Here is a 27,356-nt window from a genome sequence, read left to right as displayed (position 1 = left end):
GAATTACAAAGTAACTTTTTATTTGATACTTATTACAACATCAAAATTTTGCTTTTAGGAACCATTAGCACAGCGACGAGAAAGAAAGTGAGAAAAGATTTATATAAAGTTAAGTTTTTAAAAGCTGGTATTAAAAAGTGTGATCCAGCAGCTGGAAATATACGACCTCATTTTTTGCCAAGACTTGTGAATAATAATTCCTGAGATGTTTTCTCTAACAAGTGATAAGAGTTAAGTGCTCTCACTGATTATTGAACGTAGTTTACAATCAACTGAAAAGAGAAGGTAAAAAACTATAGAAAAGCACACTGTACATGAATTTTGAACAGCATAATGAAATCGACAACTGTAAATACAGTGAAGAAGAACAAAAAACCAGAGAAATATTACAACACGTCACGATTTCACTATGGCATTTTGTAGTTAGAAAAGTAGTCAAGAAGTCAACATTACTATTACTAGTATATTGAAATCCTATGTCCATGTAATGAAAAACTGGAAGCAAGAAGGTCCGACAACTTAAGAATTTTAAATAAATAAAAAGATGAGGAGAACCCTGAGGTAACAGACAATTTGCATTTTTTCATACTCTAAATGGTGTATTTTATGAGAAAGCACAGAAAAAACACCTTTTGTTTTTTTCTCACTTACTAATCTTTTTTTATTTTCCCTAAGTCCTAGACAGCGAGAGTGGTAACTCTTCCCTATCGTTCCTGTGAAGTCTCATGGAAAGTCAGTTCCCCGAACATTTATGAACATGGGAGATTTTTATCAACATATTAAGGCAATCTAGCAGTTCTTTTCCCCTGAAAACCAAGCACACTGTTGCTTGTCATTTGTTCCCAAGGTGTGCCCTGCGCCTGCACCTAAACAAGCCCCCTCGCCCCTTGCCCGGTGGGGCCGCGAGCACGTCCCTAAGGCAGTGTCACGCCTCTCCGGCTCCAGGGCCACCGCTAACACGGGAAAGCCAAATTCATCACAGGGGTGAGCAGTGCCCGGGCCTGTCACGCCTGGCCTGACGGATAGCTTCTTGAGCACAAGCGAGATGAATTTACAGCTTGTACTGCGTTCTCGATGGCAAAGCACAAGGCACCAGAGTGCCGCTTGCTCAGCTGCTGGCAGCCTGCGCCAAACTGCCGAGCTCAGACGCCGGCTGTTTCTCCAAACTGGAACGAGTAAACAGCACAGCATTGTGACGTGACCTTATGCAGAACTTATGGTGCTTTAGGAGAAGATATTATAACTTTTAAAGTGGAGTATGAAAATTTTGGACAACGACTTGCTTATAAGAAGCTTCATCTAAAGAGCAAAGTACAGTGATTTTCTTTAAAAAAAATTCTTACCAGTATAAAAATATATGCCTACATGACTGTCATGGCTTCATTTGAAATTAAGGAGAAGGGATAGAGAAATTAACTGTAAAATTGTTTTATATTACTATAAAACAATTATATTAATATAAAACAATTAAATATATTAATATAAATACATATATTAATATAAAACAATTAAAACGCAGAAACATACAAAAATGTTCTCTCCATTCAGATTATTATAACAGAAGAACTTCTTTCACAATTTTAAATGAAAACTGAGACTATGCAAGAATCAGATTTGATTATTTTCTCAGTCCGTACTCCTAAGTACATAAGCACTTTGAGGACACAAAAACTTCCAAATACTTTCTAGAACAGCAATAATATCTACCCTCGTTTTTTGTAACCACAGACTTAAAATTAAATTCTGAAATACTTGTACAGCCATAACTGCGAATAATACTATTAGAGAAAAACAATTCTGGTCACCCGCTGTATATGAACAAGTTTTTGCAGTCTTGAAGAGAAGATGCATTCAATGCACAAACGTGTGATGGTGCTGCTGAAATAAGCAGGAATGGGGAATAAGGTGTGAGAATTCAGGACTGGGTTCACTGCCGGCGGTTCTCAATGAAAGCACTGGTCAGAGCTAGTTTAACTCAAGGCTTTCCTCTCAAAGAAAGGCGTTCCCTCTCATGCATTCACCCTAACGCCTGGCACCATGAAAAGAGATTGTTTTCTTACCTATTACTTTAATTAGGACCTTGCTGATTTTTATGCTACAAAACCAGTGGTTTTCATTCAAAACAAAGCCCTCTTACGAAAAATTGGAGTTGGTTGTCCAACATTGGACATGTCAGGTCCCCAGCCAGCACTGGCTGGGAGGTTAGAACTAGGATTTCATGCTGCACTTGGCATTACGCAGGGAAGCAAGGTAAAACATGGGTAAGTAACAGTGCAGCACATTTCTACCTATCCATATTTATACCTGAGATATCTGGATCATGGTGTAATGCCGCTCTAGAATTGGTGTGAAAACAAACCAAGAAAACTGCTAGGGGTGAAATTTTGGCCCCGTTGAAGTTAACCACAAAAATACCACCGACTCCAAGGAGTAAAGCTTTCAACCCCAGGCCAGCTATGGCAGTGTATCAACAAGATCTCATGATAAAGTCCAGAGAATAAACAGTTTATGCTGATAAAAAATGAATTTGTAAGTAACTTAGTCTGCTGCAACTCAAAGCGTTGTGACCTTTTCCATTTATCTCAAGAGTACACTGAATCTCAAGCATGCTTTTTGAGGGAAAAATTTACAAGAAAGACAGGAATGCAACTGTGCTATTGATTTGTAGAACTCTGTGCAATTCGGGCAATTAATTGCATGCACAAATGATAAAGCAAATGAAAGAAAGAGAAAACTGTCCTAATTGATCTTTCTTTTTTTGAGAGATGTGAAATGTAGTACTAAATGTATTCAGTACCATTTTAACCGAGATACTCTGTCTTCAATTGTTGGCCAGCATCCCGTGATGTAAGATGGTAACATCATGGATCAAGAACAGAAGTAGAGAGTAATTCATAGACTGAATCAATGGACCATAATTAAAATATCACGTATAAAACAAATTCTGAAATACTACATTAAGGCTATCATTACAACTGGTTACAACTTCCTTCTAAATTCAAATGCTCACTAATTAAGCCCATAAGCTTGACACAAAAAGTGACTAGAGCTTTCTCTGTCTCTCCCTCCAGTGAAAAAGGCTTTGTTTGATGCATTTGCAGAACAAACGGATGCACCGTACACTTTCCAGCTAAGAATACCAAGAAGCTTAAAGAAGTAGTTTCTAAATATACAGGACTGATCATATCCTCCTTTGGTTAAAAATACAAAAGCAGTATGACTGGATATGTGACAAGTATCTTATATATTAAGCTCGTATTTACAAACAGTATATAAAAGCAGCTAAGTCATGATAAGCTACAGTTGTTTTCTTTCCAGAAGAAAAGAAAAAATGAGGGAAAAATGGAGGAAAAACTACTAGGAAGTGAAACCAAGACAGTTAGGCCATATTTCTCATTTCTTTCTTGCATGAGTGAAAAGGTTCTAAGTTAAAAAGAAAATGTCCTACATTAAAACCACTGCTTTTTGCCTATTCAAAATACCTGGTTTTGCAGTTAATAGCACATTGTGGTCATTATTTCAATACAAAGAAAAACAAATCATCTTACTTCTTCCAGGAAAATCAATGTGCTTAGTTTCATGAACAAAAATAGGACACTGACCTGCAGTAACTCTAACAACCGTGAATCCAGTTCTCCAGTACTTCACTTAGGCAAGACTTCTTACTGAGCTTGGTGCCGGTGCAAGGACTACAGAACGGAAAGCAGGATTCCCTTGCCATATGACCCAGAACACGAGGAGGGATGGGTGAAAAAAAGCACCCTAATGTAAAGCCAATTTGCCCTTTGTATATGCATGAGTATAGCTTATTGGTTTTACATCTTGCATTTTTAGCAATGTTCTCATATTCAATTCTCATATTTTATCAATATTCTCAAGTCAGAGAAATTTTGTGTTATATAAACTCAGTGTTAGCATCTCTTCCACGCCACAAAGGAAGTGCGAGTTTTCAGTATATAAAAATTTACTACTATTTATTATTATTACTATTACTTAGTTATAAGAAGGAAACTGAGTAGCAGACAAAGCTGCATGTTTACCCCCTTCACTGCTCCCCTTCGACATAGGTGAGAACAGCAGCGTAGGGCTGGCTCTCAGTGGGCCTTTGGAAGTCGAGGCAGGGTTTGCCACGTTACGCTGTACCCCCCTTCCCACTCCCCAGGCTGTTCACAAAGCCCTAACGTTGGGAATTGAGTGGGAATAGAGAGGTGCATGGGTGAAGCTGGAAACGATCCTTTATGGCTGTTTCCCAAGATTTGGACAGGGTCCCTGCTCAGAAGTCTCTGCTTCCGCCTTGGTAGTGCAGATATTTTTTTGCAAGCATCTGAGCGATTTGAAGAGCTGCGATCTGTAGACAACTGCTGAGTTCAGCGTCCCATAGCGCTGCAGTGCAGCAGCAACCAGCATGGCACCAGCACGCTGCACAGCGGTTTGGGGCGGGAAGTGAAGAATACCACCAAATTCAACCAAAGTAGCAGTGCATTTGGGGAGGTGGAATCCAATTATCAGGACTTTGGTCAGAACACCTGTCTAGATGTCTATGCTCTTGCAAAATGTTATGGGATTTTTGATGGCAGGAAGTGGTCAGGATCTTGGTTTTTCATCTTATTTGAAAGACAACAGAAGCAAGAGTAATGTGACTGCTGGCTGCTGCCCCAGGCAAGATTCATCAGCAGCTCTGAAGACAGGGTACCACCTCCTGCAGAGCCATACCAAAATGCCCACCGCAGGCGTCACACCGAGAACGAGTGTATGACGGCCCCCTGTTCTGGGGGAGTGAGGGGACTGAATGCAGGACCTGAGTCCGTCACATCCTGTAATGCAGATCAACAACAGCTAGGGTTCAGCTGCCTCGACTTTAACTTTGCAAGCCAAAATTGTACTTAATGAAGTATTTCATCTCTAATATTCGTCGTGCGTACAAAACAAGGATACGAGACAGATTTGGCTTCGGTTTTGCAAGGAAACAAAAACAAGTCATAAAATTCAGAAAGAAGGAGCTGGCAGCAGATAAGCTGCCATCAGAAGTTGGTGACTGCCCTCCTTGATGACAGCGCTATGGCCTCAGAGACCTGCTCCTGTAGTTTCCTAGCCAAGTCTGCAAGCATGTGGGCAGGGGAGGGGAGAGGAGATGATACTTAGCTCATATTACAGGGTATTTCTTTCATTTCACTCATTACATCAAGTAGATAAAGTCAAAATTTGTGTTTCATCCACAGGGATTTCTGGGATGGAACATTTTCACCTGGTCTTGCATTTTTTTACCAGGGGTTCATCTCCAGTGTAGCACTTCATTTAATATTGTTGTTCTAGACAATAATAGACTCATACAGTAGATACAGTAGCTTAAAATGTTAATGGTATCGAAATACATCATTTGGATGTTAATGCTCTGTGTCAAAGTATTCAGATACTGAGGCAGCAGAGAGCACAAATGCAGCTAACTAATATTCAATTTACCTCCTCTTCCTTCTGTTCATATGGTCCACTCCATCCATCCCCCCGAAGCTCGCTGCTGATTTTACAGCAACGTCAGCAGTTCTCAGTCACAACTCTCACAAGCCCTCCTATTTACTGCCAGTTTGACTTCTAATTCTTTTGTCAAGTATCCTCCATTTTCCCCCAAGGCTTCTTTATCTCTTTATACAGTCTTACATTATGCCACTTTCAAGCTCCATTCTGGCCGTGCCTCAAGGAGAAGTGACATTACCTCGGCCTGACAGTGATTCCTGGCATCTGACATCTGACAGCACCAGTCTATCACTCTCTCTGTGGATCAGTGCTAGGAAGGGACACAGAAAATCTTTTTCCCAGCTACCTGTTTTCACCTGGGAAGGGCAAGACCAACTCGCTGTCACGTCCCATGGGCAGCGTCCTGCGGCCATTTCGCTCTTCCTACGGTTTTCACCACTCTCCCCCAGTGCTCCAGATCATCCTTGCCCAGTCATCCCTCCTCCGCAGCCCTGTCTCATTGTCCTAGTCTCTTCATCAGCTAACTTGCTAGAGCCTTCCTCTTCTGACTGCTTCTGCAAGTCTTGGCCTCCTTGCCTGGAGATCCAGCGTTGGCCTGAGGCTTCATCCTTCTGAGTCCTAGCTATGCCCTTCCCTGCACAGCTACCAGGTGGCTCCTGTAGAGTTTTGGTTCCGGCTTTTTTTCCACCTGTATTTTATTCATGGAGATTTCCCACCGCTACTTGCTCCAATGGGATGTAGAGGAGAGGAAGGCTCATTTATTACTTGCCCACAACCTCACAGGGCATGGCCCTTGGTAGCTGCAAGGAAAATCTTGGGTTGTATGCAATCTAGCTGTAACTTGCCAGAAACTTAACTACTAAAATAATTACAGAAATCTCTACTGAGATTTGGACATATTTGTGAAAAGAAATTTTTCAAGGGGTTTAGACCTTGGCCAGATTTCACATCATTCCACAGAGAGATCAAAAGTACAACTTAGATACAAAGACTACTCACACCAAATTTCTGATCTTTGCTTGAGAGCAGAATGACACCAAACCATATTGACAGAAAGGTTTGAAGAATCTGGAAACCATTCATGCAACAATGTATTTTTGCCAAACCTTGTTCTGCCTGAAAGCACTAATGCTGGTGAAATCAAGTAGAAGAGTATTTCTGGTAAAAAATTCTTATCTATTCCTCTCACCTCCTTTTACCCTGACCAGGTACACAACTAATGAAATACACTCAGAGATGTACACACTGCTAGTCTTCTGTTATCATACTCAATCAATAAGAACAATTTAGAGCAGCGGTAACCTCTCCATGCATACTTCCATTGTCCCAAGGGATCAATATAATCAGTATCGCAGCTGGCTGGTGAGAAATAATGAGATTTTGATAACAAAAAGGCAAGCTTTCCAAATTTTTTCTTACTGTATGCCAAAACATCATACTTTTCTATCTGTCCATAAAGGACAAAATAGCAATATTTAAGACTATTGTATCTATTAAAAAAAAAAGTATATCAAAATTATGTTTTTATTTATGATTTCTTGAACTTTACTTTCTTTGCGAATGCATTATTTCTTTCCCTTAAAAGCAACTGTGAGATTTGATGATTTCATTCTTGGAGAAGGGCCGTACACGTTTAAAACTGTACCAAATTTTCCATAGATTTCTCCTGAACAGGAATGCCATTTGCAAAAATCTTGGGTTTGATGATAGCAATACTTGTCTATTCACGGCTACAATTCACCTAAGGGATATAGCTGATTAAAATCATAGAATCATAGAATCATACAGGTTGGAAAAGACCTCTAAGATCATCAAGTCCAACCATCAACCCAACACCACCATGCCCACTACACCATGTCCCTAAGCGCCTCATCTACACGTCTTTTAAATACCTCCAGGGATGGTGACTCCACCACTTCCCTGGGCAGCCTGTTCCAAGGCCTGACCACTCTTTCAGTAAAGAAATTTCTCCTAATGTTCAATCTAAACCTCCCTTGGCGCAACTTGAGGCCATTTCCTCTTGTCCTATCGCTGTTACTTGGGAGAAGAGACCAACCCCCACCTGGCTACACCCTCCTTTCAGGTAGTTGTAGAGCGCGATGAGGTCTCCCCTCAGCCTCCTCTTCTCCAGGCTAAACAACCCCAGTTCCCTCAGCCGCTCCCCATCAGACTTGTGCTCCAGGCCCTTCACCAGCTTCGTTGCTCTTCTCTGGACACGCTCCAGCACCTCCATGTCCTTCTTGTAGTGAGGGGCCCAAAACTGAACACAGGATTCGAGGTGCGGCCTCACCAGTGCCGAGTACAGGGGCACGATCACCTCCCTATTCCTGCTGGCCACACTATTTCTGATACAGGCCAGGATGCCGTTGGCCTTCTTGGCCACCTGAGCACACTGCCGGCTCATGTTCAGCCGGCTGTCAACCAGTACCCCCATCATGTATGTGTATTAAAAAAGCCTAATTATTCTAATAGTCTTAGCAGTTATATAACATGTTTACTGAAACTGAAAAAGCAAAATCTAGTAAGTTCCTATCCTCTTTCCTGATACTCCTCTTGTATCCCTCCGTGAGCAATGGCATTAGGCTCTGCACCCGCACTTCGAGTCTATGCCTGACTGCCATTGCTAGTCAGTTTTCAACAGCTTCAGGCAAAGACTGCCTTTATGATTGCAATAAAGTATTTTAACAGGTTATCTGGGTCCGATGCTTAAAAGTAGCTACACATCTCTTAGCACACAATCATGTCAGGTCTCTTTCAAGAGCAGCTATAAAAGACAGGATCCACTGAATCCAAACGATGAGCTATAGAGCACTACTGGCATGCGGACTGCACTGTCACTGTTTATGTGGTGATGGAGAGGTTGTGGGAAGACTAAACATTTATGAAAGGAACAAAGATCATTATCATTTCTACAATATGTACGGGAACACCTGCATTTTAACTACAGTGCTAGTAACAATTATGTTTTAGCTAGCTAGTAAAATAAATGAATTATATATGAATCTTACCTTGGAGGAAATGAGATGTCCAGTTCATACAATCTGTCTTTAAAGACTGACAGCTCTCTGTCAAATTCTAAAAGCTATAAAAGATAGAAATAAATGTATTCACTCTTTAATGCTGAACTGAAGCAATATACATTAAATAAAAGGAAATAAACAGAGACTTTGATTACACAGCTCGAGGTATATCCCTCATATAATAGTTTTAAAAACATAGTGCAAAACACTCAGTACTGTTTTGATACATAAACAGTTCATTGAGAAAAGTGTTCAAAATGTTCCTTTTCATCTCAGTGAAACACGTAACACCGGCTCTTTACAGCAGTGACCTATATGTACACTTACTATTTCAAGATGGCTAATTTTTTTCAAATTTTATTAGCAATCTTTTCAAAGATAAACCAGACTAGCATTAAAAAAGTACAGCAAACTGATATGCTAATCAGCCCACAAAAATGCCAGCAAAAAGTATCCTATTACTTTATATTATCTTTAGCTCAGATAAGAAGGTACAATAAACACGAGGATGTGCACATCATTCTTCCTAAGCAAAGACAAGCAGTGTTTTTGTACACCTATTTTGGGTGGTGCGTGTCAGATAGCAGAGAGAGGGATACGTGACAATAGGTAAAATGTGTTCCCAGGCAGCAGCCAAGATATAGTACTAGAAGCAGATATTTAACAGAGATGTTCATAAGTCTAGATTTAATGTCCTGTATAAATATTAGTCCTTGCCAAATTTGTTTTCTCCCGAACCTCTTCAGAGGAAATAAATATCTGCAGTCTTTTGTTCATAAACACAAACCCGCTCATAACAAGTCAATGATAATCGTCCACATTAAACCAATAATTGTTCTGATGGACATAAACGACCTTATTTCAGAACCACGGCTGGTGTTAAGCTTGAGGTCCAAGTGAATTAGTGAGTGAAAAGACAAAAAGCTCATAATCTGCACTGTTACTGGCCATCGCTCTAAGCACCACTTTCTATTTTGACACGCGTGTCATCCAAACAGCATCCCGTATGATGGCGGCGTGTTTGCCCACTGTTCATTAATCATGTCCCATCTCACAGCTGTGCTGATACCATTGTATGAATGGCAGAGATTCCCTAAGAAATTAGATTGTGTCCCTCTTTCCCCTCTGCCACCTCATAAATCATTCCTGAAATGTGCAATTAGCAGCTACTTGTACACATTAATTATCTGTGTGAAAAGCAGCTACCTGAACCACCTGCACTGCCGATTAGCTACCTCTCTAAGGCCCACCCAGCTTTCTTCAGTTTCTAGTTGCCCTGTTGTTGCTATATGTACGTACTTTTACACAAGGATGCCAAATAATAGGCAGCTTTCCCTATTTTAGTGCATCTGACACCAAGCTCTGTGATGGTACGCTGGAAAAGCTTTTGCGATACAAATAACTGCAGACAATTTGTGCATGTTTTAACATCTGATCAAAAGCCCGAGTATCCAAGATGTTTGGATAAATATTTATAAACATCTGTGTGGAAACTTACGGCATGTATCTAATAATATGCTCAATCCTAAAAATGTTGGTTCAGCCACTATTCTTACTGAAGCAGTCTCAACATACTTCAGGAAAAAATGGTTTATCATGCATGTTTCCAGACTGTGATCCTATATTTAAGTGTGTATAGATAGATGTGTAGCCACAATACGTATATACAAACTGGCTATGAAAACAAAAGTTACCATCCCTTTCCTGCTCCACGTGTCTCCACCTTAAAGATATTATCTGCCCAACATCAATCTAGCATAGGAAAAAAATCTACCATCCCCAGTTAAAACTTTTCTTTGAAATATATGTCTATTAAAACAGCGCAAATACATTTTTCCTACTGTTGCCAAGTAAACAGATCAGAGCAGGGAAGGGGAAGCATCAGGAGAAAGAGGGCTATTTCTGAAGTGGGAAAACTGCAAGGACTGAATAAAAGAACAATGCTCCATAGAACACAATGGTATAAATTACTCATGGGCATTCCAAGGGCTGGCGATGTTAAATAGATGTATTGTCCTCTCACACCAATTCACACTTTCAAAATTTTATACATTCAGATTGTTCTTGCTATGATGATATTTGCAAACTAAATGAAGGCCGGGGTTTAGAGGACTAAGCATTCAGACATGCGTTATTATCCAAAGAAGTTTCTGATCTGTTTATTTGCTGCAGTTGCTTGTTTAGTTGTGTCTGTGCTATGCAGATGAGCTGCTGACACTGGTGACAGAGAGAACAAATAATAGGAACAAGACTTTATTGTGTGTTGTACTCTCTATCCGTTCCCCAAGTTTCCCCAGGTAGAGAGATATCTTTAACCTGAAATGACAAAGCCAAAAACTCATGATGACCCAGCTGGATATTGAAGCCCAACTAGGTGCCTAGAAGAAATATTTAGGGAATGCTCGTTGTAGGCAATTCATCTTCACATGTAAGACAGTTAAATATTTTCCCTGGATTATTTGCACAAACTTTTAATTTGTGCTACATTTTAAATAATAATTTATTTTTAACAAATTATTTTTTCCTAGATATTAAGTGACTATGTTACAGTATCTGTAACCTTCTGTTCAAATGTGTCCACAAACTACGCAAACAGACATCTGCTCATTCTTATGAAGGGCAATGACAAGTTCTTCGCGTGTTCGGGACTGCATAGTGTAAGCCCACCTAAAAGCTTTTCTTTATTTACCTGATAGAACTGCAGACAATGGGGGAGATGAGGAGGAGAAATGATGAAAACTTGAACTGTGCATTTTGAGAAAACTCCAGTTAATATTTCAGTAGAAGAGCATGTTTTAACTATTACTTTTTTTGGTACTAAAAGCACTTGGGATCTCATTTAAGCCTGTAATCTCAAAATGCAAGATTATTGTAGAAAAACCAAGGCGTTCACTAGGTCTTGACACAAACAGTTACAAATGTCACTTTCCCTCAACGCAACTTAGTAAGAGAAGGAACAGGACCTGACATGAGCATCATTTAATTGTATTCACTTTATGACAGGTACATGGATGTCTGGAGCTCCTTGGCACTACAGAAAATGAATGAAAATTAATATAGGCCAGATGATACTGAGGAGCGGTCAGAATCTCACAGGGTAATGTCTTTATTTTTAAAGCATGTAACATTGTATTTAAAAAAGACCACCCGGAACATACTCTATTCATGGCAATTTTCAGCACAAACTGCTCACTTATTTCCATATTGTACACTAAACAGCATTGTGAATAATGTCATTGCTGTAACAGTAAACATGAGTATGTCTGCCACTCTAAATGACTTAAAAATGACAAAGAAATTAAGTTCAAAGCCTAAAAATCAATATATTGTTCTATTTAATTTACTCATTATAAGATCATCTGTAAGAACCAGGTGTTACATGACATGCTGGGGTAATTTGAGCAATTACACAGAGATTTTAAAATGCTGTGGCTGGAAGCTAATTCCAGAACTGTATGTCACAGGCAGTTCAGACGACTGTTTTTTCCCCAACTCAATTTCCCCAACGATGCAGGGCCTATGTTTTATCTGCTGTAACCACTGAGTTGCTGATACTATGTCAAGATATTTGCTCTACAATGTCCAGTGACCAGCCCAACATGAACGTTTGATTAACATCTTCCAAATGAAAATACCATCCACACATATGAGTAACATATCTATAGTTAGCTAATACCCCTGAGACACAGAGATAATACACCTCGGGGAATAGAGCCACGCAGTACGTGTAAGAAGGCATGCAGCACACATCCACTGGACTGTGAGAAAAAACTCATAGGGCGGAATACGATTTTTAAAAACAGGTTAAATTTATTCATAAGATTTTGCAGTCTGAAGTTATGTATTTCCGTTTAGCAAACTTCATGAGCCAAATGCTTCACTTAGTTTGTATACTCAAGCTCCTATTGACCTGAACGGGAAGTGGTTTGGTATCAATGAAGTTCTCTGCACTGACTTAAAGAATGACTGTATTTGCAGTAAAGGATATTATTCCCTGTTTAATTTGAGTAGAATTAAAAGCATTTTGGGCTGTTGCCTGTATCAGCTGCAGTGCCCATCACCTCCTAAGGGAATTATCAAAACTGTTGTTTTTCCACGCAACTGTGTCACCTGTAAAAGCTGCTGAAGGAAGTTTCATTTTTTCTTCCCTTTTTCTTGTCAGCACTATGACGTACAAGTGCATTTACGTACAAGGGTGAAGGAGAAGGCAATGCGTGATACCAGGGCATGCGGTCCTGCACAGGCACTGTCTGCAGAACACGTACGCTACTCAGTAAGAAAAAATTGAGTAGGGCTGGACGGATGGTCTCGGTACTGTGCAGTCCTTCCGACGGGGACTCCAGTAAGTTCCCTCGCCCCAGGGCTGGAGTACGGGCTGCAGTTCATTGTCCCTATAGCTCATGGGGCCGTATGTGATTAAGCAGTGTGTGCTTTGGCCAAAGATAACAATTATCTGGAGTACTAAATTTCGGTATTATGTAGCTTGACAGTAATCAAAGGATTATAACAGAGTTTAGAGCCAGTTGTAGAAATCAAGGTAATTTTGCTTGCTTCAGTTTAAAGCGATGAGGCACTCTTAAAAGGTCAATATCCATCGGTATGCTGCAATGGGCCACCTTGGCTAAAATCACACACATATGAACCCTTTAAAACAGGGCAACTTAATTCAGTCATTGGAGTAGAACAACAGCAATTACTCATCAAGACCTACAGACCAAAGTCAGAGCATTGGTAGATCAGAAGGTGATATTAGCAGCATTTATCAAATCCATCTGCAGGGCCCACCAGAGAATTCACAGCTGTGAAAGGGAAATGAAGTTTCAAACCAAAAACAGGAGATGAGCATACAGAAATGACCTTAGAGAATTAAAATATGTGGACACTGGTCACTGTAACCTCCTTTGCCAGTCTTGTATAGCACATGATTTTTTTCAAAAGACTTTGGAAATACAGGAATTTATCCAGCTTTCCAGTCAAAGAAAAATATTTAGAAACTGATTCAGCAGTCTACTGACTTCAAATAAAGGTCTGTGGAAATGCTGATCCCTCCTACTTATCCATGAAAATGTCATACACAACTCTGCTCTGGCCTTATTTTAAAGCTACTGTTTTCTCTAGCTAAGACTTTGTAAAATGATCCATTACTATATATTCTGAATCTTGATTTTCTTTCTCTCATAAAGCCATTCTTTAAAATCATGTTTCACAGAAGAAAGCCAAAATTATTGAATATAAATGTACCACTTACACTGCTTTTGTATATTATTATATTTCTGCGTATTTCTGAGAATTTGTCTATACATCCTGAATGGCAGTGTTGACAAATCATAAACTCCTACATAAATGTGGATATATGGCACACAGAGAAACTGCACCAAATATACTTTTCTTAGCATTAGAAGAGTTAGGCACAGGCAGTGTAAGACTGTCAGCACTGAAGGCTCCCTGTGCCTGTACTAATTCAGAAAATCTTTGATTTCAGTGGAAGCTCCCCCAGGAAAACGCTGTTTTGTTTTTGTTTTGACAATATGCCTCTCTCTCTCAGGAGACATTCCAATGGTTTAAAGGACATGAACATTTTCTAATAAGTATTCCAACTTTTTCAGAAAACTGCTCTGGAAAATGTATTTAAAAATAGTATTTCTGTTACAGAAATATTTAGATTGCTTAAAATGTCTAGAAAGAACCACACTTTCCCTTGATGTCTGTTGATTACTGGAGACTGCTATTGGCTCTGTCTCATTAGAGCTCCCTTTTCTGTCTCCCTGCCTGATTTCTCACATTCCCACATTTCTCATCCTCCTCATACCCCCCGAGCCTGGTTTGTGCTGCAGGGCCCAGGCAGGGGTGGAGATGGCTGCAGCTGCGCAGCCCGAGTACCGAGGACCACAAAGCACAGTGGAGAAATAGCACCGTGATACCAGCCGCAGTGAAGTGGTACTGACTTTCCAAAGCGGTGGCGTGTTCAGCTGATGGGTAGGGCAGGGTGAGTGCCCAGCACGCTGCAGAGGAATGTGCTCGAGACGCAGGGCGTTCAGCTAGCATCAGGGTCTAACACAAATACTTCTCAGACGTCACGTGCTGCAGTATTTCTCATTCTGAAAGACGCTTAGTGCCTTATGATGTGTGTTGGTCCTGTAATACACACACACCTGAACACTGATTTGGATGAAACAGTGCTTTCAAACTTTTCCAATTATGTATACCTTACATTTTTCCAGTGGAGGTTGTAGCCCTTTTAGACATTTCACATGCTCAGATTTGCATATAATCTTGGTTTTCCGAATTGCCCTGTGTGGATCCTTTCAATCCGAGTCTGTGGACTTCAGGCTGAAACTACTAGTATGAATAAGCTGGAAGCTAAACACCCTGCTGGCAGCTCCCCAAGGCTCAGTCACCCCTCTGATAGGCAACATGCAGCAGAGAATTCAGATCTCATCCTTTTGTTACTTGAAAAAAGAAAAATCAGAATCCTGTTGTACTACTCAGGTAATTAGTTCTCAGTAAGGAGACTAAACTTAAGTACATGTAAAGAATAAACTAGTTAGTTAAGAAGTTAAAAGCACTGAATCAGGTTAAGGACAGACTCTCACTCATGCAGCACCAGTTACCCGCATTAACATTCTGCTTGCAACAAAAACATCCCAAGGGCTCCTTGCCGAAACGCTGCTCTGCAGAAGTAAATCGTGTCCCATCCCTCCCGCTTCACAGCACCCGATGAAGAGCCTGCAGCATCTGAAATGCAGCACAACTGCTCACAGCTTTCAAACACAGAGACTACAGTTCCCATCATCCTACGCTCCAGCCCGATTTCTCCAGCGAATGTTATTTGCTCTTTTGTACATCAATCCAACGTGAAGGCAAGGAGGACCTCTTGGTGAGTGCCATTTCTCAGTGACTTCACCAGCTGGTCAAAGTCTGAATGCATGCTTCCTGTTTTCTAACGGTAGAAAGTGGATTTTGTCACTCACTCTCCTGGGGTTCCTGTGCTTGCCTTGATTTAAAAAATTTGACTCTGCAAAACTGCATTCATGCAAATTGCCTTTTTCAAAACTTTACAGGAATAGACACTTTAACATTGTTGTAATTAATTCATAAACTGTGCACAACAGCTTGTAATATAGCCCATTCAAAATGGCAAGAATGACTGAGTGGATGCTAACTTTAAAAAGAAAAGATTTATCTAGGAATATCCTGCTTACTAATGTGACAGATTCAGTAGATTATTTCATTAAACTTTACACGTCTGTTACTGTGAAATATAACATGAGTTTGTACGATTAGGGAGTTAAAACCCGCATGCATTGTCCTGTCAAATTGTCAGTCTGTGAGCTGCAATTTGACAACAGCATAAAAATATGTAGAATACAGTTTTAGTATTACTTGTAGAGTGATAAAAAATGGAACTTTCTTGAAAAAAGACTATGATCCATGTTTCTTACTTCGGCAAACTGAAGCTTCCCCTGAGTAAGGCCTATGAGGCAGGCTTGGCTGACATGAGTTTTTTGGGGAACGGGCAGGACCCCAGAGGCACCTGAACGCCATGCGTCCCCAACACCTCCAGGGGGGTGTTTGGCAAGCTCCAGTCATCCACCTTGTCTCCCCCACATACAGTCGGGCATCTTGAAAGGTCATCTAGAACTTCCAGACACCTAAAATTTGAGGTGTTTCTTTCCCAGAGGGGATTGAAATTCATATCCCTACTTCTCTGGAGCTGCCAGGCGCCTGCAGGCGGGGTGCCTGGGAAGGGAAGGCAAGGCAGGGCGCACCTCCTGCCAAGCCTGGGCTTGGGCACGCAGACGCCCGCAAGCAGCAGGGCAGTGAGAGATACTGGAGGCCACTCTTGGGATCAGAGGGCATCTGGATTCCAGTCTTTGATCCCTATACTGTTTTTCTTTCAACACCTATGTAATGTAAAATACACAAACAGTCCTAAGACCAGGGACCAGAACCCATGTCTCTGCGTCCTCGCAACTGAGTACGCCACTCTCATCTCTAGCTGTACTTTTTGTATGAAAGTGTCCTTAAGTATTAGGTTTCATGTTAAACTTAGTATTTGCTAATCTATATGCATGTGTGCACTTCTGTGTGCATGCAGGCATCCATCTGTGAGGTTATGAGGGGTACCTGGAGAATGCAAAAGCATTGGGCTACTGCAGAGAGCTGTTGAAAAAAAATTAAGCACCTTTCTATCTTTATTTGGATTGCCGTAGACTTCAGGCGAGATGTGGAAGCCTAGGTAGGGTGCTTTTGTATATGCACAAATATTAACTGTAAGGGATGATGGTGAGATCCATAAACTCTTGAGGACTGGAACACAGGGGCAAACACTGCCTCCCTGGATATCCTCTTGCATGTCACAAAGGTTAAAAAGGGTGCCCCCAGGCCAAAGCATGTTAGCAGATCATACTGACTACAGGCTGGAGTACAGAGTGCAAATATAGATGTTGGGCCTCCTCTTTAGACTATACTTAAATAACGACCAATGCCTAAAAAAATAAATATAGCACAGTACACCTGAATTAGCCTTAGGACTTACAATAGCTGTGTAGAACAGGACAGGGGAACAAAAGGTCATGAAATAATATTTGTAACTTTGTGATATGGGCAAATTCTACACCAGAATAATTCATGTATTTGGAACATGAAGCTGGCAGTAAATAGCTAACCCAGCACATCTGGATTGACTTCTGCTTGCAGTCTGGCTTTACATTTAGGTTTGCTAGTGAGAACAATTTATTGATAATATTTCCTATCTTTGTCATTACTCATTTTGCAGTTTATCCAATGGAATACCAACTAACCACTAACTTAAGCAAATGCAATTCCAAGCACGGAATACTGTTTTTGAGTAAAGGAATAGAGCACGAAGACATTTTCCTACTAGTACTTTATGAAAATCAGGCATCTCAGATGACCACCTTAAATAAAAGAGGCAGTTTCAGGATGCATAGGATTTCCTTATGACCAGTCCTAGGTAACAATGATCCTAAGCAATCAATTTCCTTCCTCTATCCTAATTTGCCCTTATACATCATATTCAAGATTTTATCTGGACAGGGGCTGGTTGGCTCAGTGGATAAACCTCTGCCTTTTCACCTCTGGGATCATGGTTCAAGTCAAACCCTGATGAAATGCACTTGATCGTCCTAATCTAGTTCTTAGTGGACAGTATTCCCATTATCTTTAAAAGGGTCAGAGCCAAGGCCATTGGGAAGAGTGCATTGTGCTATATCTTGTCTGTTGATTAATACATTTTCAGTGATGCCAGATCCTTAACCTTCATGAGCACACATATTCTCACAAAAAGCTTAATAAAGGTTCCTCGTGGACTAAACCTTTCTTCTCAGTTTGCATATAATTTCACGATTTCCTGGGAATATTAAAAAAAACCACAAAGAAATTACTCATAATTTAAAAGTATGTTTGCCTGAACTGTTTGTAGTAACACCTCTAAGGTAATTAGCATGATAACAGATCACTTTAAATCATTACTTGGCATAGGGAGAACAAGACCTTTATAACTCAATCAATTTTTACAGCACATAATAATTTTCTTCTCATACCATATCAGTTGAAGCTAAACAGACACACAGAATAATGGGAATCTACCCTCGAAGGCTGACTTCACTGTTCTAAACATAGAAATTGATAAGAATGTGCTCTCCGTAGAAGTTTACTGTTTGTCCTCTGCAGCAAGAGGACTGCTGAAGGACCACTGAGAGCAATGTGAAGCTCTTTGCTTGTTTTTTTCCATTATAATAACAATTAAAGTAAGAAATGGAACCACTTCCATGTCACCAATATCTAGGCTGGAGATCATTGGGCTTTTCTGCGCAATTGTCTTGAACCTGTTTTGGAATTAATGCTGGTGACAACAACAGAGTCCTCTGAACCATCTGATTATCCAGCAGCTGCTGTGCGGCTGGCAGCCTCAGTCTAACCTCTTCCACCTCCAAGCAGCAGAGCCAGGGGAGCAGCCGAGATGAAGGACTAAGGGACGTGTCTGCGAGAGCGGGGCCGGCGCTGCCCAAGGGCAGCAGAGGACAGCAGGAAGCAGGGGCGACCAGTGTAAGCACAGCTATATAATTAGTCACCAGTTTCCACGAACATCAATGGACAAAAGAGATTTTGATTTTAGGAGGAATAACATCAGGTTCAACTCTCAAGACAATAAATTCACTGATTACTTTTATTACACAGTTGTAGTCAAAATCTTAAGGACAGTACATTAGTTTCTATCTGCATTGATTCTTTAATATGGTTCATACGAAAGATAGGAATGTATGCACCATTTCTCATTTCCAATTGTGGTTAAAGATTATAAAATGATTCGTAATGATTAAATCACTCCTCTGTAGTCATTAAGAGTTTTTACATTCTTACTATGTATTTATTTAACTGACTACTGAAGAAATAGCATTTAGCTTGTGGTTCTTTTGTACAAATCAGTAACACGATTATAACTTTTTCATTAAATAATTATCCCTGGCTTGCTTTTCTTTTGATTGTTTTGAAATTAACAGGGAACTCCCAAACATCAGATATTTTGAAAAAAAAAAAAAAACACTTATAGCCTGATTTATCATAAACGATTAAGGAATTTGAAAGAAAAAAAAAGGTAGAAGTGTAGATTTATTCAAGAACTACCTGCACACTGCTACTCTTCTGAAAGCACCAGCATGCTAATTTTTATCACTTGAGAGCTGGCAAACCCAAAGCTACGACCAAGTTTTGTGTGAGTAACGTACTGGTGAGTTAACATAAGGTCAGGAAGAGTGGACAGCACTGCAGACCCACTTGGGAAGCCTGTGCAGAAGACCTGGGCATTTCCCTGAATCCCGCCTTGTGCGGGGACTCCTCGTGCTCTTTGGCTGGGTGAGGAGCAGGAGCACAAAAAAGGGGTGGCTAGGATATGGTCACAATTCCTAGCTGGGGACTGCCACGTCTTGAAGGGTGCAAGCAACCAGTTCAGATTAGAGAAGCCTCATTTGTTCTTTGCCCACCGTTCATGGGCAAATCTCTGGAGCAGGAGGACACAACAGTGCTGTACAGCACAGCTTGGCTATATCAAGGTCAGAGGTGTTAAGCTTTTTCTAATTCAAAAGCAACAACTTAAACAGGAACCTGTCTGACACCAAGGTGAAACTCTACATGTTGTACCTCCTCTTGTCCCACCTTTCTCGTTGCCGCTCTTCCCCGTAGCACCTAGACATGGTAGTCCTGTTGTAGTTACGGGAGTTACACCCTGGTCCATCTGATGTACTATAACTCTGATGTACAATTCAGAACATATGAATTAAATATTAAGACAGTTTTGCATTATTGCTACAGCTATTTTCAAATAGGTTTTCTCTTTTTTCTATCACTACACAGCTGTAGACCTGACAGATTACTGTATGCATTTCAAACTGAATTTCTGTTGAATAGATAATTTGTAACTATATCAAATTTTTCAGAAAAAATACTCATTTTTATAAATATATCTTAAGATTCTTTTTGTTGATTACAATGTAAAAAAGAAGGAATAACTGTGTATGGACAATGATAAAGTAGCCTGTTGATAATAAATATTTGTCAGGTCTTGTCACATCTGTACACATTCCAATGTTACTGAAGAGACACCACACTGATAAAAAAAAATACCCTCAGAAAAATCAATGGATTTTGAGCTAAAGCAGTTGCTAAACACACAGAAAACATCTTTATCCAACAGCCATAGTGCTGTGAAAATTCCCAAGCCTTGCATTGGTACAGCTAAGGAAAATTTAATCTTCCCAAATACTCATCAGGGCACTCCATCCTGCAGACCTGACAGCCCCACTTATAATTAATTATACAATTTCGATGGGAATATCGACTAAACAAAGCTATAAATCATAGAAAAAGTCAATAGGCATGGACACATTCAATCATGTCCCGACCAATGATTACTACTCTTAAAATACAATAATTATTTTCAGGAGCCAGCTTGAATTAAATTTCTGTCAGGCTGGTACAAGACCGGCGGTTGATGAAGGATGCGATGGATTTTTTGGGTTGAATTCGGCACAGAGACATTTATCCTTTTAGATAGGTAGTTTGTTTTTAGTGATCATGGTGCTGCGTGTTTAACTAGACCATGAAGATTAGATTATCTCCAATGGCTCATTATATCGTTTATCTTTTCCTTCCATGTTTGATCTGGAAGATTTCCCACTTCTTGATGCATGAATGAAATGACTGCTGATTTTGAAATGGAATGTGCTTAAGTGGGATTCTGCCTATGCCTTCACACACCATGTCCACGTATGTAAAGTCAACCAGCAGTCACCCGAAATACCACTAGGATGTGGTAAATGGCAGCAACAAGAATAGCTTTGCTCAGTTTCAGAAATGTACTGGGAAAAAATTAAAATGACCAACATTTGAGTTGTTTTAAAAAACGCTAGAAAGATTATCATAATAATACACGTAGAGGAAAATCTGGGAAAGGAATGGGATTAGTACGGAAAGAGGACTTGGGATTAGTATTATTACTTTGAATTAAATGTCCCCAAAACTGCAAAACATCAGTGAAAGAAACATTATGTATTTCCCAAGGATGCATTCACCTTGTAAATTAAAAAAAAAAAACAAACCCCAAACCAACTTATCTCACAGTAACTGTGTTTTTAAGATATGTTGCCTACACAGATGGTGGTAAGCACACATGCCACACATGAAAAACGTGCTGTGAGAAGGGACAGCCGTGGCAATGAACAGGATGGACATCAACAGATGCTGAAAGAAGAAACAGATCTTCACTTTCCTTATGAGTCTGACTCATCAAACTCTTCTGACCTCAAGAAATGAGTGAGATCTTAGATTCTCACATGGAATTAGCCTCCTAGGTGGAAGTCAACTTAAAAACAGAGAGGGTAACAGGGCTTTAGCTGCCCTCCTTGCCCTGGGAGGCAAGGGCAGAGAGCCCTCCAAACAGCCCAGTTCTCTATGAACAGCAAGAGAATAAGCCGCAGGTAGGAGAGAAGAAGAGAGAGAGGGGAGAGTCATGGATCTTGTGTACATCCCATCCCTATGCAAAAAGTAGCAATACACTGTGTGAGCAGGCACACTGTGTATTTGGTACAGCGTGCGGCAAAACTGAGAGGTGAGGACTAGGGCAAACACGAAAGCGTTCTCAAAAAAGCTGAGACACAGAAGATTAATCCCTTGTCTTCTTTTATTTTGGGTATGAAGAAGGAAGGTAAAGTTCAGTCACCGAGGAAAGGACTGAAGAAAGGAGGGGAACCTTGGCTAGATTGCCAGCCTGCACAAACAACTTTGACACACACAGTTTCTGCAGAAGACACAAAGTTTTCTGAAGGTTTTCTTTGTCTAGTGTAGCCTATTTATATAGCTCAGCATATTCAATGTACGAATACCATTAGTTTATGCACACATAGACAGGTCAAGATCTGACACAAGCTAGCGTAGCTCTTCTGATGTCAGTGAAGTTGGGCCAATTTCCACAAGCAGAGGGTCTGGCCCATGACATCCACAGTAAGGCTCCCACATGCAATATGTACATTCCTGATTTTTAGCTGTGCATAACTGTTTGGGTTCTTTTTTTTTGGATGCTTAATGTTTTTCCTTTAGATACATAACTCCTAGGAACCTTAGATGAAATTCAGAAAGCTGCAAGCAGTGATGTAGAGATTTTCCAAAATGAAGCAGCTACATTTTGAAATAAAATCACCTTAAAGAAGATATAAAGCCATTCTCCACAGAAAAATCGTAGTCCTCATTACAAATCGGAACGTTAGTGTTCTCTGTCTGCTTTCTTCTCTTAGGAAGCCCTATATGATTGCCCAAACAGTGCCCGTCTGCTGCAGGGTTTGAGCTTTCTATTCTATTTATTCATGTATTTCTATCACTCTTTGTACACTCAGAAGACCCATATATTTTCAGAACAGCTGGCTTTTCCTAAGTTACTATAGTGCACAATGAAAAGCTAGTAAAGAAACAGGATGCTTGAAGAAATGCAGACCAGAGGACAGAGAAGAAAAGTGAATTGTCATGTATATTTAATTTACAATTTTTTCTATGAAAAAGAAGATAAACAGATGCCAAAGTTAAGAAGCTGTACACAAAACAACTGGCTAAGTGGGAGGAAATTTGCAGCAATTATTGTGTTAGATGAATTATCTTTTCTCATTCTGTAGATAGGAGGGCTGATAAGGATAAAGAGCTGGTAGAGAAATGCAATTTGTATGTGAATTTCCAACTTATTCCTTCAAAAGTGTTTAGCGATGAACTTACCGCAGTGCCATTGTTATCTCTAAATACATCTTGATTAAAATAGTCGAAGAGCTTCTTTTCTAATTGTAGCATAACCTAAAAAAAAAAAGAGGAGAAAGGTCAGCAAAGCTCTTGGACTCAGCTACCTAATACACAGCTGTTGGAAGTGACCCGTTTAGAGACATGCAACCCTTTAAAACTACACGACATTTCTACATGTCTAAAGCTCCTTGTCAGCTTGCCCATTTGCTTGACTGGCAATCACTTAAAAAGATCCAATTAACTGAGCATTAGGTGTGACAATCTACATCCCTCCCCTCCCTTTAAATTATCAGTTTGAAACAACTATATTCATGCTTTGTAGAAAAGAAAGTGAACATTCAACAACGTTTCTATTTACGTAGGGTACAGAGGGCATTAAGTTGTTTACCTTTCGGTCATTATCAGATTCACGAAATATTAGCTTGACTACTTCATTTGTGTCAGCTGCCCGGATAGTCTGCATTGTAGCCTTTGCACATAGTGTCTAATGAAAAACACAAAGGGAGAAAGGGAAACTAGTTTATATGAAACATAAGGCCACATTTAATTGAACTTTATCAATCTATGTATCTTCAATGCCCACCTGAAAATATGATTTGCTGTAGGTCAAAATACAAAGCATTGCTAATTTAAGTCACTTCCACTCATGATGGATTTAAAACAATAAACTGAATTACTGTTTGGAAAGAAACAGGCAATATTAAGAAAATATCAATCAGATAAGCCAAATATTCATTTAACTTACTCCATGCACACAGGTTCCTTCACAGGTCTGACACTGTATCACATATTACTTGTAAACATCCTCAAAAGCCACTTCCTACAGCTAATGACTCCATAGCCCTACCGGTTTCTGTACAGCTTTCTTAAAAGCTGATAACTACATTGGCACTAGAGTTCTGCAGGTTAACTCTTGTTTGCAAAAACTTCTGCCTTGTAAATTAATGTTCCCAGTATAATTTAAAAGTCCAAGCAACACTTACACAATCTGACAATAAGTTTCACAGTTTGCTCTGGATAGCAAACTCCCCATGCATCATCCTTTTAAATAAGAGACAACATCACATCTCTAGATATTTTGAGGACTGGGTGTCTAAAACATATTATAAATCAACTCTTTATCAGGGCACAGAGGTATGAACTTCTGAGGAAGTGTCAGGCCTCAATTCATTTGCCATTTGCCTGATTGGGGCCCAGTTTCAATGGTGATCAAAGCTGACCTAGAGAATAATACAGAATAGGTTTTTTAAAGGGCTTGCTGTGTTGCATTGTAACAGGTGAAAATCTGGAGCTTTTAGCAAAGCAGTTAGGCATATATTTATCTTAAAAACATACTTTAGATTCACTGAACCTATACTTTTAGTGAAGCTTTAAGTATGTGAAGTGCTTTGAAATGCAGAAATAGACTACATCTTAACTGTGGGGTAGGCAGGCTTCACAAAGTGCTCTGCAGTTATCCAGCTTGGGCAAAGCTATTGGATGGTGTGTAATGCTACCCCGGACCATCTGCCTGGGTTGCCGGGAACCACAAGGCAGAAGACAGAAAGGGGAATTGAGAAAACCTTGGCATTACTCAAAGGCAGAGAGAAAATGGCCAAGATGTGCACCCACACCTGGGAGGCAGTTCAGCATCTTTCGCTACAGCCGAGGCACAAGGTGCTGATAGGACCTATGCACAGCCCTGGATAAGGACATTGGCAAAGACTATCCTGAATAAAAGCTTATTTTGCTAGAGGTTCTTAACAAAAGCGTGCTAAAGAAAATAACTCTATCAAGAAGAGGCAAAGAGGTGACTTCCCTGCTCTGCTTTTTCCATTCCTTTTCATAATGGCCAGACAATAGATTTTCATTTTGCATAATATTCACTGATAAAATAAATATGTTCTGTGGTAATAGGGTAATAGAATTTCATATCCTACTACATGCTTCTTTCTCTCACAAATAGAAATACTTATATTGGGATTCATTATTAGAAGTGCAGTATCTATCAGACACAATGCCATGAAACTACAGCTTACTTCTCAGTTCCCCATTCTGAATTTCTTCATGCCAAACATGTATTTAAACAAAAATCCATCTGCTTCCAAATATTTTAGATCTCAGCTGAGGTTACCCAATGCTACAATGAAAAAAATCTGTCAATGTACTTTTTGCCCCCATTTGATAGAAAGACATTAAAAAATGATCCTTGATAAAGGCCCCCATGTGTTGCCATAGTACAAACAAAAAGCAACGAGCTAAGCAATTTCATTTTTAATGGATAACTTGAGTGTGATTCACTAAAAATAAAATACAAATCTGTTTTTTTTTCTTCAAGTCTGTGAACTGAACAGGTGCCGATTCCCCATCTTACTGTATAAATTATGTCCTTTCCTAACAAATTTTTCTTGATTGTTTCCTCCCCCCCAAAAAGCAGTGCCATGTCTATAGATTACAAACATCTAATTCTGGGTTTTATCCTAAAAAACTTGGCACACTCATGGCACCAACGCGGCCGTAGGTGTCTGTGAAATCAGAGTTTTCACTGGAGAAAGGAGCACTGGTCACATGGACACAGGTGTAGGCTGCCCTTTGGGAACTTCATCTGTTCTGCAGAATTTTAGGGTGTTTTTTTGAAAGGCTTGGGAGAAGAGAGGGAAGATGCCGGCAGTAACTAGTTAAACCTAACTCTGCCTGGGAGGGAGGAGGAGAGGCACACCAGACTGACAGGGAAGCTGCACCTCTGGTACCACTTGTTTTAAGCACAGACCGACTAACTTTTCCCTCGCATCCACCATGTACCGAAGGATCCGTTTTGTCTGTTTGGACACGTAATTACCGTTTTGCCATCTGTGTCTGTACGCGGACACCAGTGAGGTAATCCACCAGCGAGCCATTCCCAACGTGCGCTCCCTCCGATGCCGGCTATTGAAATTCAAAGCACAGATTAGCTAATCGGGTCAAGCCCAAAAAAATAGCGCTTTGGGCTCATGTGTCACAAATCAGTCTGGTCGCCTCTAAACAGCGCACCAGATTAGAACAAGCACCCGAACAAACCAAAGCGGAAAACCCGCCGCTCTCTAAAGCTGGTTTCTAAAGCCCTAACAAATCGCTCCATCTTTCACTCATTTAAACTTTCCAAATGAGGGTCAATACGGTCTCCGAGCATCCAAATGCTAATGCGCTTAAGTGCGCTTAAGCAGCTTTCCAGAGTGAATGGGCCAAAGAAGGGCTCGAAAAGACAAGGCAGAGTTACTGTCACTGTCAAAAAGTCATTGTAGCCACCCCCAGCGTGGTTGCAATTCAAGAAATTCATGATTTCTGTCTCTTAAAGGCATCTGCTTGAGAACATTTTTTTTTCTGAGCTGCTTTATCTCACAACTTCAGGCCCGCTCTAACAGAAAAAAACCTGTGATCGACTCTTGAGAACCAATACAGAGAAAGGACCCACATACGTTATTGCTTTCAAATTTCACATGCACAAAAAGTTACCTTATTCACAGACAAAAAGTGATTGGGCAAAGGTTCATTTCTTATACAAGCTGGAGCACTCCTTTTTTCCTCCTCCTTTCAATTTCTACAAAGTCGTAGTCACCCAAGCAGAAAACTTTCGGGAACATGTGCCTTTTTAGACAAGTCTACTTATGAAGGGATTTTTTGTGGCTGGTAAAGAAAATCAAAATTCTATGAAAACACACTGTTTCTTTGCGGGCATTCCCTCAAAGATACCTTTTACAAAGTCAGAAGAGGGGAAATCAAAACTCCCCTATCCAAGTTATCTTTTTAAAAAAATCTTTTTTCTTTGGAAACAAGATTTGGTTAAAAAGTTTGCAGGAGAGCTGTTCTCAGAGCTGAGAGAGAACTCAGTATTCAGCCTTTACTTAGCAAACACAGACGTGTCTTATTCCCGTCTTCACATACACTGTCCACACAGGTAGATGCTTCGTAGTATTTTTTAAATAATCCTTTGTGACAATTCATGTGTATTGAATTGTAAAACATAGCAGTAACTTTTCTGATAATTGCCTTGGAATGTAATAAAAATGTACAGTTATGCAAAGCTAGGAGTGAAAGCTTTTTATATTGACAAGAGACAAATCTGGAATTTCTTCTAAACTCTGCAGTCCTCAGAACCTGAAAGCCTTTTGATTTACAGCATAAATGCAACCTTCAAAATACATCTGTTCCCATATATATATAACACATCGAAATGTTTTAGACTGTACTTCTGCATACTTACAGTAAAAAGGGATAAAGACAATTAAAACAATTGTGTTATATACATAGAGCATACACACACAATATTCTATAATATATATAATTTTTATAAAACGCTTTTTATATTGCGTTTATATGGAAACACTCTGAACAGCTGTGAACTATACTACTGTTTCCTGCTAGCAGTGCTCTGTTGAAAATTGCAGCTGATTTTTCATTGATTTTGCACGCCTGCTTTCTGAACATCCTTTAGACTCCTGAGTCCACCTCTTGATGTGTGAGCTGAGTTATTGCACACTTGCAATTCCTTCAACAAATTTTTTTTTGAAAAAAAATGCGGTAACCAAGCACATACAGACTCAAACT

At 40.0% G+C, this 27,356-nt stretch overlaps 1 protein-coding gene across 4 annotated transcripts in view; it reads right to left on the bottom strand.

The window, feature by feature from the left end:
- INPP5A (inositol polyphosphate-5-phosphatase A) overlaps positions 1 to 27,356 on the bottom strand; it is a 262,986-nt gene that overhangs the window by 17,969 nt on the left and 217,661 nt on the right. For all 4 annotated transcript variants that reach the window (XM_075155323.1, XM_075155322.1, XM_075155324.1 and 1 more), the window contains exons 10-12: positions 23,182 to 23,277; positions 22,773 to 22,847; positions 8,481 to 8,554 (exon numbers count right to left, since the gene is read on the bottom strand). In XM_075155323.1, coding sequence (XP_075011424.1) covers positions 8,481 to 8,554; positions 22,773 to 22,847; positions 23,182 to 23,277 — 245 coding nt within the window. The remainder of the gene's footprint in view (positions 1 to 8,480; positions 8,555 to 22,772; positions 22,848 to 23,181; positions 23,278 to 27,356) is intronic.

This window comes from Calonectris borealis, chromosome 7, assembly GCF_964195595.1.
Source record: "Calonectris borealis chromosome 7, bCalBor7.hap1.2, whole genome shotgun sequence".
Taxonomy (NCBI): Eukaryota; Metazoa; Chordata; class Aves; order Procellariiformes; family Procellariidae; genus Calonectris; species Calonectris borealis.
This window is presented reverse-complemented; position numbering and strand designations above follow the sequence as displayed.